Source organism: Danio aesculapii, chromosome 12, assembly GCF_903798145.1.
Source record: "Danio aesculapii chromosome 12, fDanAes4.1, whole genome shotgun sequence".
Lineage (NCBI taxonomy): Eukaryota > Metazoa > Chordata > Actinopteri > Cypriniformes > Danionidae > Danio > Danio aesculapii.
Genome location: NC_079446.1, coordinates 158097 through 170254, shown reverse-complemented (window position 1 = coordinate 170254; position 12158 = coordinate 158097). Strand labels below are relative to the sequence as shown.

Genomic DNA, 12158 nt, shown 5'->3' with positions numbered 1-12158 from the left:
TTGGCTCAGTTAGGGCGCGTGTCCACTGTAGAGTTTTTCTGCACTGCTGAAAGGTGACCGCTGTTTTAAAACACTCAGATGTGAACGCTTCTCCAACTATTAAAGCTTTTAAAAAAGGCTCATCGCTGAGCGTAAAAGGCATGCTTAGCACCTAGAATGGGGTGCTTCCATTGGCAACTGAGCCCTGAGGCACACCATTTTGGACATTGAGATTCACAGCAGAACATTCAGGATCATTACTCCAGTTTTCAGTGCCACACGGTCATCCATAAATGATACTAATTTGATGATTTTTGTCAATAATGGAAAAAAAACAGCTGTCAAAAGATTTAAAGATTTTAATCAGAAGATTACTTTATTTTTAATTCATGCTGTTAACAAAGCAATAATTAAGATGTGTGCCAAATAAACGAGCAATTTTCTCCTCATTAATAGTTGATTGAGGTAGGTATTGGTTTAGGTATTGGATGAGGAATGTAGAATAAGATCATACTTTCAAACTTATAAACATCTGATATCTTAATAATTGGCAGGTAATAAACCAGAGATTAACAGTGCAAATCGCTACCTAAACTAAAGTGTTACCCATTTAAGCCATTATAATGTTTTTACAGCCATTTTTGATCAATTTGCTGCATTGCAAAAAAAAAACTAACTTTGATTACCGCAGACCCTTCATTAAACACAGTGCAGTGCTCAAAACTATACAGGCGCCACTGATATAATAACAATAACCATAAGAAATATATCATGAGCATTAAATCAGTGGATTAGCCCTCCTGAATGCTGTTATTAATCATTTATTTTCATTCGACGTCTCAGTTGTTAACTTCAGTCTCAGATGAACAGTTTTAATTTAGCCAGTGTATAGAGTAGAATGATGTCGGTCTGTTGAAATGAATGCGCTGAGTCTAAACCAGGCCTATTCTCTGCTGTATGCTTGAACACAAGCTGGATCATGAACATACTGTAGGCTGGTGTTGCTGAGGGACCTTCACATGGAATAAACAAATAAAGATGATTTATTTGCTTATTTAAGGCACCAGTGTCTGTAGATTATTACTTCAGGGTCTCATTTTCTCCAATTATGTGCTAGGCTGCAATAGTGCTGTATGAACAATGGGTTGTAAAGCGTAGCTAATGCTGGACAACATGCGATCGCTCTTGTGTAACCCCAGCGTGTCTGTGTGTGTGTGTGTGTGTGTGTGTGTGTGTGTGTGTGTGTTTCACGTGCAATTTCCCTCGTATGAGAAACAAATGATGCATTTCCCAAAGGCCAGATCTGTGTTCTCTCCAGTCTGAAATTAAACCTCCTCGTTAGCTGATGCTAATCAGTGCTGTTGCGTAAACACAATCCTGTTATTGCTATCTGCTCTCGTTTTATCCTGACACTGAGATGTACGACTGGTGTGAAGCAAAGAGATATTTGATTTCATGGACAACAGCTCTGCTCCTGTAATAAGAGCATCAAACTCATAGCAGAAATTCAATAAGGGCTGCTCTCTCATGATGGCCTATAAAGAGATTACTCCACAGTACAGGGACCCGCGCAGGCTCGTGATGAACGACATGCCACAGATACTACATTCCCACGCACATCCAGCCAATAACAAAGCTATAGTGCAGTTAAACTGGTACATGTGTTCGAGATTGAGCTTTCAGAACTCAAGAAACGGTCTGTTCAGAGATGACAGTGATCATGCCTTAATTTGGACTCCAAATATCTCAACATTTTCTAGACAAGCAGAAAATATTGTCTTATTTTCAGAAATAATATGTGGATATTAAAGGAGTTTTTCCTTAAAGCATCGTAATCTGCCAATGGGGGAAGCAAAAGAATCTAATTTTAAAGTAAAACAGGATTATTCTGCTCACCCCATTGGCTGATTATTGTCTTGTTTTTTGTCAGATTATTTTCGCAGCGCAGCTTACTTAAAGAAATCGCTCAACATGTTTTTTAATCATTTACTCACTCATAAAGGAAGGCACAGTAATGCATTTGTGAACATGTCCAAGCTGCTCTTTTACAGACTATGAGGATTTCTACCATGAAGATCCAACAGGAAGAAAGTGCTCATATCCCTATATTCTACATCTCGTTTGTCTTCTTTCATTCACTCATTCATTTGTGATTGTGGGAAATCTTTCTTATTTATTTTCCATGTATGCACATCTTGGCATTTCCAACACGCATTTTAATGCGCTAATCCAACATGTGAATAAAATAGTTGTATGGAAACATTAGCGGATGCCTGTGGTGTCGTCTACAGATACTCATCTAAACTGTATGACATCTGGACCAGTTCTGTGGCCGAGAAGTCGCAGTTTAATCTGAACAAGCCGCTGATATCCCGAGAGCCCAGATCCAGACTGCTCTCTGTCAACTTCAGCCCGCAGGTCAGCCTTCTGCTTCTGATAGCGTGTTAATGTTGTGCGGGTGTGCGCTGAGACTCTTATCTGCTCCTGTAGCTGGTGTCAGTGCTGCGGGAGGTGAAGTACCTGGAGGCCAGACAGGCCGAGATCATCCCTGATGCAGCCGCAGAGATCTACTCCAGCAGAGAGCTCCTCTGGCAGTATGTGGCCAACCTGGAGCTCACCACTGGCTGGTACAACAAAATCATCAGCTCCGTGCTGGACGTGGAGATGCCACTGATCCAGGGCCAGCTGACCGACATCGACAACAAGCTCAAAGAAGCCCAGGAGAACCTGTGCTGGATAAGTGAAGGTAGAGAGATATCCACTGTTGAGCCTGCAGATACTCTGAATGCAGCAGGCTCATAAATGAACAGCACAGACATTCATTTCACTCATATCCTTCAGCTAATAGGAACATTCTGCATACAAGAGTTCTGTAGCTACACAGACTACTGGAGAAGTGTATTTATGTAGAACATTTTGGTCAAAAAATGGGTCACTCTTTATTTTAGGGTACAATTCTCAGTAAACCATTACATTTGATTTCTAACTCTTAGTTTGCTGCTTACTGCTAGTTGTTGAGGAAGTAGTTGGGTTTAGGTGTTGGGTAGGATTAGGGATGTAGTATATGATCATGGATTAACCCACTTTAAATACTGATTTTATGTACAGTATGTGACCCTGGACAAAAATATCCACATAATACCACATAAGTGTCAATTTCTGGACATTGAGATCTATACATTTAAGCTAAATGAATAAGAATTTCCATGAATGTATTTTGTTAGGATTGGACAGTGTTTGCCTGAGATTGAAAATCTGGAATCTGTGGTTCAACAAAATGTAAATTCTGAGAAAATCTCCTTTAAAGTTGTCCAAATTAAGTTCTCAGCAATGCACATTAATCAAACATGACTATATATATATTTACAGTCGGACATTTGTAATAACTCTTGATGGAATATGATCTACACAATAGTATAATGATTCTTACTATGAAAGAACAGTTGATGATTGTCTATTGCCACAAATAAACCTGCAGCATGACACTGGATATGGGATATACTGGATAGAGTGTCTCCTGCAGTAACGGGTCTGCTTTTGTGTTGTTGTAGGAATCTGGGAGTACATCCAGGACGTGCGTGAGGTGGTGAGTGACCTGGAGCAGCATCTGCAGAGAACTAAAGACAACGTGGAGGAGATGCAGAGCCTGATGAAGAGCTGGGCCACACCGCTGCACGACAGGAAGGAGGGAAGGAAGGAGATGCTGCTGAACCTGGAGGAGCGGAGCGAGCGTGTGGAGCGCACATACAGCCACATCCGCTCTTCAGGAGCCAGAATACATCTCCTACTGCAGGTCAGCAGCACACAACAGGGTCATCCTGCCGCAATATGAGGCCAGCATCACGTGTGTGCTACGCATTTTCCATTATTCTTGTAATTTTATCAAGTGAAACATAATCTTATTTAAAAAGAGTAACATTAAATGTGGCTATGAAATATTAATGTGCTCCTCTTCTTTTATATGTATAGCAGTGCTTGCAATAAATGATGTATCTGTGCACTTTATTATTTGGTAAAAAATCATTAGCACTTATAATCTTTAATCAATTACTATAACCCTCCCTGCTCCTCAAAACAACTTTTCTTCACTTCTGGTCACATGGAACGCCTTTGGGGCGGGGCTATCAGTCATTTAGGTTGAGGCTATCAGGGTCTATCTCATTTATGCTCTGCATTCATCTATTGGTCAAGCTTCCTCCATTTTGTTAAAATCTTCCAACAATCCAGTGAATTCCCAAAGAACGAAATCATGCACCTCTCTATCAAATTCTCAAATCACGGCTGTTTCAGTTGGATGTGAGTCATAATATAGGAAAAAGGACCATCTTAACCTCCATCTCATGGTGACGTAATATCACTTGGGGTCTGTCGGTAGCCCTGACCGCCTGCATGATTTTTGCTGAAAGGTGGAGGTGCTCCAACATTTGATGGAGGTGGCTGCATAACAACAGATCATTCACACACTCCTGCTGCTGTCCAGAGCTCATCTTTAGTGCCATGTCAAAGTCAGCTTTATTATCAATTCTGCCAGATTTACAGAAAACTGAAATGGTGTGACTGTCAGACCCGGGTGTATACAAATAACGAAAACACTACAATGCAAATGTAGTGCACTATATAATATGAAATGCAAATATACAATAAATACAAATAATTATAGTATGAGTTATAAAAGACAGATAAGGGCACACAGCAGGTAGAGGACAAATGAATGAAGAGTGCAGAGCAGTGAGACAGAGCTATTTTGTTCTTGTTTCAGGAGAACTTGCACCTTTTCAAAGCAGACCCGTCATCTCCACAGTGGAAGATTTATGTGGATTATGTAGATGAAATGGTCATCGACGGCTTCTTCAATGCTATCGAGAGCACACTCAGGTTCTTCATGGAAAATACAGGTGTGCTATCTTATTTCTGATTCTTCTTCATGTTTAATTATGAGGGTTTCTTAGCTTTCCAGATTGATTGTTGTGCAGTAAAACAGTTCCACTGATGTCTCGATACAGATGCAGATGCTGGATTAGAGCCGCTGTTGGAGGCCCAGCTGCGTCTGCAGGTTCCTGACCTGGTGTTTCAGCCATCGCTGGAGTTCGGAGCTTCAGACAGCCTCCATGAGCTGGTGGAGGGTTTGCTCAGAGATGTCTTCAAGACCTCCACTCTGGTGCCGCGTCTGGCCGAGCACAGCGGCTTCACAGACTACCAGGTACTGATGCCAAACACACGGCTTAATCAGGGATCAGCACTGCTAGCTCACACCGGTGTTCTGATGCTGAGGTTTATATGGCTAAAAATTAGGATTAAAGTCTCATGCTTGCAATGTGATCAATTTAACTAGGTAGCAGACTGCTTATATAATCCTTTATAAAGAGTTCAGGTGCAAAAGCATCTAAGGGCAGTCTGAAAATGATTTCTAAAATGAGCATTTTGCTCATGTTCAGTCCAGTATGTTTGTAAAGTTAGACCACTACCCACCACCCAAGGCCACAAAACATTTATAACATATATGACAATTCTGTATACCATTTTAATATGGTGTATATAAATATATATACTGATAATAATCAAGCTTTGATGAATGCTGTGTTAGGATTAAAATCTGAAGGTTCAAATAATCTAAACAGGAAATCGTGTATTTATATGTTGTGGTCTTACTCCATCAGGATGATATGGAGGACATGGAGGAGCTGGTGCAGACCCGTCAACAAGTGATGGAGCGAGTGAAGAGGATCATGATGAAGTGCTGCGAGTACCGGAACTCTCTGGAGTGCTACGCTTACCTGTACGTGGACGACCGCAAAGAGTTCATGCGTCAGTTCCTGCTGTACGGCCACGTGCTGACGAGCCAGGAGATCGAGGAGCACGCTGAACACGGCGTCCCAGAATCCCCTCCGACTCTGGAGCGCTTCCAGCAGCAGGTGGACTCCTACGAGCGCCTGTATGAGGAGCTGCAGCGGATGGAGCCAGTGATGGTGTTTGAGCGCTGGATGAGGGTGGACGCTCGCGCCTTCAAGAGCGCACTGCTCAACACCGTCAAGAAGTGGAGCTTGATGTTCAAACAGCACCTCATCGACCACGTCACCAACAGGTAGAACACTGAGGGTATAAGCAGAGCTCGTGTAAAGGGTTAGTTCACATGAAAACTTTAAGATTCTTTCATCATTTAATACTCTCTCTCTCATGCTATTTCAATCTCCTGAGTGCATTGTTCAGGTTTATTTCAGACATTGAAAGTCAGGGAATTTTATAGTTGTGTTGAGCAAGTCTAAAGTGGGAACCCTGGGAACGTCTGAAGGGATTGAACTGACGTGAGGGAGAGTAATTAATGACAGAAGTATACTTTTTTGGTTGAACTAACCCTTTAAAGGTCCCGTGAAGTGCTTTGAAATGTGTGTTTTAATATTGGATGTTTGACGTAATCTGAACTGAAACATGAAGAAGAGGGTGAGGATACAGTAGCCCCTCCCCTTTTAAAAAACAGCCAATAGCGTGTTGTTCTATCAGTGCGAGTGGTTGAGTTCAAGCACATCACTGTTATTTTGATTTGGCGAGACCTATAAGGCTCAGAATGGCTGATGTGATGTGTGTTTCAGTCTGTCTGACCTGGAGGAGTTCATCCGGCTGACTGAGGCCGGTCTGGGGCAGAAGGTGGAGGAGGGAGACTATGGAGGACTGGTGGAGATCATGGGTTTCCTGATGGCAGTGAAGGAGAGACAGAGCAGCACAGATGAGATGTTCGAGCCGCTGCAGCAAACCATTGACCTGCTCAAGACTTATGAGCAGGAGCTGCCGGATGTAGTCTACAAACAGCTGGAGGTCAGTTCATGCGCAGCTGATGAACACATGATATTCTTAAAGGGACAGTTCCCCTGATAATGAACATTCTGTCATCTTTTCCACACTTGTTCCAAACCTGTTTGAGTTTCTTCTGTTTCACTTTCTGTTATTGAACACAAAGGAAGGTACTTTGAAAAACGCTGGAAACCTGTAACCACTGACCTCCATAGTGTTTGTTTTCCTACTATTTTCTCTTCAAAATATCTTCCTCTGTCTTCAGTAGAAAAAAAGGAACTCCTACAGGTTTGAAATCACTTGAAGGAGAGTAATAATGAGTACATTTTACATTTTTGGGTGAATCGTTCCTCTAAAGGCCAAAATAGAATTAGCTTGAATCTCTCTGAGATTATGTAGTGAGCATCCAATGGCCGCTACTCTATCCTATAATGCCACATGAGAGAATTCATGAATGTGTGTGAAGCAACGCTACTATACTTATATATTAACAGTATTAGAGACTCTCTAAAACAAGAAAACCCTACAGACCGTACGAAATTATGAACATAATAATGTTTTTATTTAACTACTATATATATTGTGTATAGTTGTATTTTGCATATACGCACCCATCCTGGAAGCTAGATTATTATTGTGAAATATTACATACTGTTTTAAATATAATAATAATAAAGTAACTGATGCTGGTGACTGATGAGATGATGAAAATATTCATACCAATCACATCATTACTTTATTAAACCCACTTTTCTCATGGTCATGTAGTAAACCCAAACTCAAACGTAGTGCACACTCGAGTAATAGATGATTTCAGATGCAGCCATTGACTTGAACTTCCTATGAGGTCTTGAATGCACCGATCATGAACTATATTAGTGGATTAGCAGCTGTATTGTGTATTTGTGTGTGTTTGATGGCCAGGTGCTGCCAGAGAAGTGGAACAACATGAAGAAGCAGGCGGTGCAGGTGAAGCAGCATGTGGCTCCGCTGCAGGCCGCAGAGGTGGCCAACCTGCGCAGGAGATGTGCTGCGTTCGACGTGGAGCAACACACATTCAGGGAGACCTTCCGCAAGAAACACTTCTTTAGGTGTCTACTGTAACACACTGATTCACAGTCAAATAACAGAAAACTACACAATCACTGATGCTAACTCAAGCCCTAAAGACATGCCATTTACAGGATGCTAAATAGTGTGTTTCCTACATCGCAGTAGGTTGAAATGGGTATTCCAGGTCTCCGGATGCTCTGCTATTTCATGTAGAAATGTGTAACACAAAGTGGAGAGTCATGCTCTAATGGCTAATATTACCCTCAGTACTTTTTGCTTTGGATGTGAATTCATTTAGAACTACAAGCACGGGTAAAAGTGTTACAGACCACAAAAGTTGTGGCTCCATTAAGTGGAGAGGCTTTGCTGAATAAGTTAGACTGATTATAATATAACATACTTTAGGATGTAGTGTAAGCAGGTTTGTGTCATTGTTGTGATCAGTGGGTTTGTTTGTGTTCAGGTTTGACAGCGTGAATGTGCACGAGCAGCTGGACACAGCACACACACAGATCCAGGAGCTGGAGAGTCTGATGGCGGGCCTCACGGAGTCGGCCAATCTGTTCGAGGTGGGCGTGCCGGACTACAGGCAGCTGAAGCAGTGCCGCAGGGAGCTGCCGCTGCTGAAGGAGCTGTGGGACCAGGCGCTGGCGGTGAGCTCCTGTCTGCAGGCCTGGCAGAGGACGCCCTGGAGCCAGATCAACGTAGACGACATGGAGACAGAGTGCAAGCGCTTCTCCAAGGAGCTGCGGCTGCTGGATAAAGAGGCGCGGGCGTGGGATGTGTTCAGTGGGCTGGACGGGACGGTGAAGAACACACTGACGTCACTGAGAGCGGTGGCTGAGCTGCAGAATCCGGCCATACGCCTGCGCCACTGGCAGCAGCTGATGGCGGCCACTGGAGTGCAGTTCAACATGGACCAGGACACCACGCTCGCAGACCTGCTGCGCCTCAACCTGCACCACTTTGAGGTAGCCCACAAGTAGCATTACAGTAAACAATCAAATATTCTATTAGCTAGTGTGCTCCTAAAACAGTGACAACATTCACATTTAGAAGATATAAACCTGACAGAAACATCCAAAGCTTGCAGTTCCTCTCTTCTGGCCAAATGGGTTAGAGATTTTATTACATTTTATCCAATCAAATGCTCTCTAGTGTCTGACATGCCCCGCCCCTTTCCTCTCATTGGCTGTTCATTTGATGCGTTTGAGCTCAACCATTCCCATTAGCTGAGATATTAAGCTAATGAAGCCTCTGATCATTTAACGCTGTTATGAACACTGCAAATACTGTGGTAATGTTCTTAAAAACATCCTAAAAGGGCATATAATAAATGATTAATCACAGTATTTTAAGTGCACGTCATATCAACATTCTGCATGTTCATTATCACCATATATTGAAGGTATAATATATCATGATATGATTTTTTACTTTATTACATTAAAGCACTTCACGAACAAATAACCAGACATTCCACAACATCAGCAGTAGTTCAGATAATAAAAGAAATATCAATATAACAGATGAAAAAAACTAAAAAGACACGCGTTTTTCAAAGAATACAGCTGGGAATTAGTGAAGGTTCCTCACTGATCAGTTCATTTCCAGTGTGTCCTAATGCACAGCAACAGGGGCCCATATATATATACACATGTGCATATTTAATGGAAGTTGTGCAGTCAGTAATATGGGCATATGTCCACTTGTAGGAGGAGGTGCGGGGCATTGTGGACCGTGCTGTGAAGGAGATGGGCATGGAGAAGGTGCTGAGCGAGCTGGACGCCACCTGGACCAACATGAGCTTTGAGTTCGAGGCTCACCCACGGACGCAGGTTCCTCTGCTGAAGTCCAGCGAGGAGCTGATCGAGACACTGGAGGACAACCAGGTGCAGCTGCAGAACCTGATGTCCTCTAAGTACATCTCCTTCTTCCTGGAGGAGGTGTCGTCATGGCAACGCAAGCTGTCCGTCACCGACTCCGTCATCTCCATCTGGTTCGAGGTGCAGAGGACCTGGTGTCACCTGGAGAGCATCTTCATCGGCTCCGACGACATCCGCTCGCAGCTGCCAGAGGTGTGTACATATGTTATTCCTTCCTTTTTTAAGAGTAGGCTTATCTTCAGCTTTCATCATCATATAGAGTATTACTACAATAATCACCTGACTCACGTAGAAATATTTACCTGGAACCATACCTTAGAACAAAGCGATATGTGTGATTAGCCATGCTGAGGTGCTGACATCTGATCTTAAACCTAAAATCATCTACTCTTGTTTGAGCAAGACTCATGACTATTCTGATCTGCAGTATGTTCAGCTGTTAATATAAAGGAAATGTCTGACCTCTTTTAGCCTGTACATGTTGAATGATGAGGCTGCTGAGGGTTTTGTTGAGGGTTTAATATGTGCAGTGGCTTTTAAAAGCAAGTCTGAGTCTCCTAAACTCTTTATAATAATTCAGCAGCTGTAAAATGATGTCCACCCTATTATTATTGAGTGTTTGAACACTGTTTAAATTATATCTGTATTCATCGAATCGAGGATCCATTTAAATGCTTAAGAATTGAAATCGAATTGAAAAAAGCTCTCCAACCAACCTTAAACAGACTGATAATAATAAATATATTAGAAAATGTAGATAAACTAAAGATGACGGTATAATTGAATAGTGAGACTATAATCAGGTCTTAGAAGTGTCATAAACCCTCCATAAGAGAGGGAAGAGAAGAAAATTAAACAGCAATAGCAGTGTAAATCACATTACTCCCCTGGAAGCACATTTATAGCAGAGAAATATGATAATAATGCTCGCCATACATTAGAGAATTTATGAGCTCCTCTAAATGAATATTTAATCTTTTCCAAGTGCAGGAATAACATCAGATCCTGAAGCAGAGCGATGCTTTAGCAGCATTAGAGGACTTCTGATGGAATAGAGCAATAACGTTCAGGGCTGTTTGAGTCTCCATTTAACAATATTCATGTAGAGCAGAGCTAGAAAATGATGGTTATAATATATGTAATACTACATATCGCAGATGTCTGATTAATTACATGTGTTTTATTCACTGAATGTGTCTGTCTCAAGACAAGACAGAAAAATGACAACAGCCAATCAGAGGCTGAATATCTGCTCAGGTTTCACTCATTCAAAGACTGAATCTCTGCATATTCACACTGTTTTTTAGTCTGGATTAGATGTGAAAATACATTTTACCTGTTTAATTCAGTATCATTAAATCAATGATGTAAAAGCATAGCTAATAAAAATAGCAGTTGTGTAGGGAAATGTTATATCTTTATTGCTACGCTCCACAGCAATACTGCATGTTTTTCCAGTAGCGTGTGTGTGTGTGTGTGTGTGTGTGTGTGTGTGTGTGTGTGTGTGTGTGTGTGTGGCTCATCTAAACCCCCATATTCTCCACTCTTTACCGACGAGCTATTTTGCGCTCTAATAGTCTGCAGTGTGTAAATGTGGAGCAGACGTGTGAGACGCAGAGGATCTGAGCATCTTGTCCTGCCCTGCGGCTCTGCTCTACACATGGAGATGTCCAGCGTCTGCTTCTGGCTGAAATCATTTGGATAATTACTGCACGCGCCTGTGGCCAGACTCACAGATGTGCCGCTGAGGGCTTTCTGTCCTAATGAAGTTTTCTTTCCCTCATGAACGTCTCTGCAGGACTCCAAGCGCTTCGAAGGGATTGATGGAGATTTCAGAGAGTTGACGCTCGATGCCAGACAAACACCCAACGTTGTGGAGGCCACCAATAAACCGGGCCTTTACAACAAGCTGGAGGACATCCAAAGCAGGTTTGTGTGTTTGATTCTCTCACCTTCCTCTCTGCAGGACAAATGAGCGACTCAAGTCACATATTTACTCACGTTCATGCTGTAATTCCTCATCTTCCTCCCAATAAAAGAGCCGTCAAGTCTAACAGCTCTTCTCCTTTCAGGAAATGCTGAGTTTAACTTTATATATATGTCACATTTAAAACAGCCATAAGATTGGCCACAGTGCTTTATAGAGACATAAACTGAAAAGAGACTTACAAATACTCTAAATAGGCTAAACAGGCCATTAGATTAGATTAGATTAAACTTTACTGTCATTAAACATGTACAAGGCAACAGTCTTGGTGTTTAATTTGCATCTGAACACCAGGAACAATAACTAACATACAAACTCAAATGTGTTAATAACTGCTCAACTCAAAGAAAGCAGAAGAATTATGATGTTAATATTATTAAATATTCACAGCCAATCAGAATAAAGACTTATGTTATCATTCACTGATGCTGCTTGGGGCTAATATAGTGAATAGTTAGCTGGAATGA

The 12158-nt window shown here is 41.9% G+C and overlaps 1 protein-coding gene across 1 annotated transcript in view; it reads left to right on the top strand.

Moving 5' to 3' along the window:
- Positions 1 to 12158, top strand: part of dnah9 (dynein, axonemal, heavy chain 9) — a 57505-nt gene that overhangs the window by 8958 nt on the left and 36389 nt on the right. Inside the window, exons 12-22 of the mRNA XM_056469920.1 lie at positions 2271 to 2397; positions 2470 to 2725; positions 3531 to 3772; positions 4739 to 4874; positions 4983 to 5179; positions 5637 to 6061; positions 6567 to 6789; positions 7690 to 7856; positions 8282 to 8789; positions 9534 to 9896; positions 11503 to 11633. Of these exons, the coding sequence (XP_056325895.1) occupies positions 2271 to 2397; positions 2470 to 2725; positions 3531 to 3772; positions 4739 to 4874; positions 4983 to 5179; positions 5637 to 6061; positions 6567 to 6789; positions 7690 to 7856; positions 8282 to 8789; positions 9534 to 9896; positions 11503 to 11633 (2775 nt within the window). The remainder of the gene's footprint in view (positions 1 to 2270; positions 2398 to 2469; positions 2726 to 3530; positions 3773 to 4738; positions 4875 to 4982; positions 5180 to 5636; positions 6062 to 6566; positions 6790 to 7689; positions 7857 to 8281; positions 8790 to 9533; positions 9897 to 11502; positions 11634 to 12158) is intronic.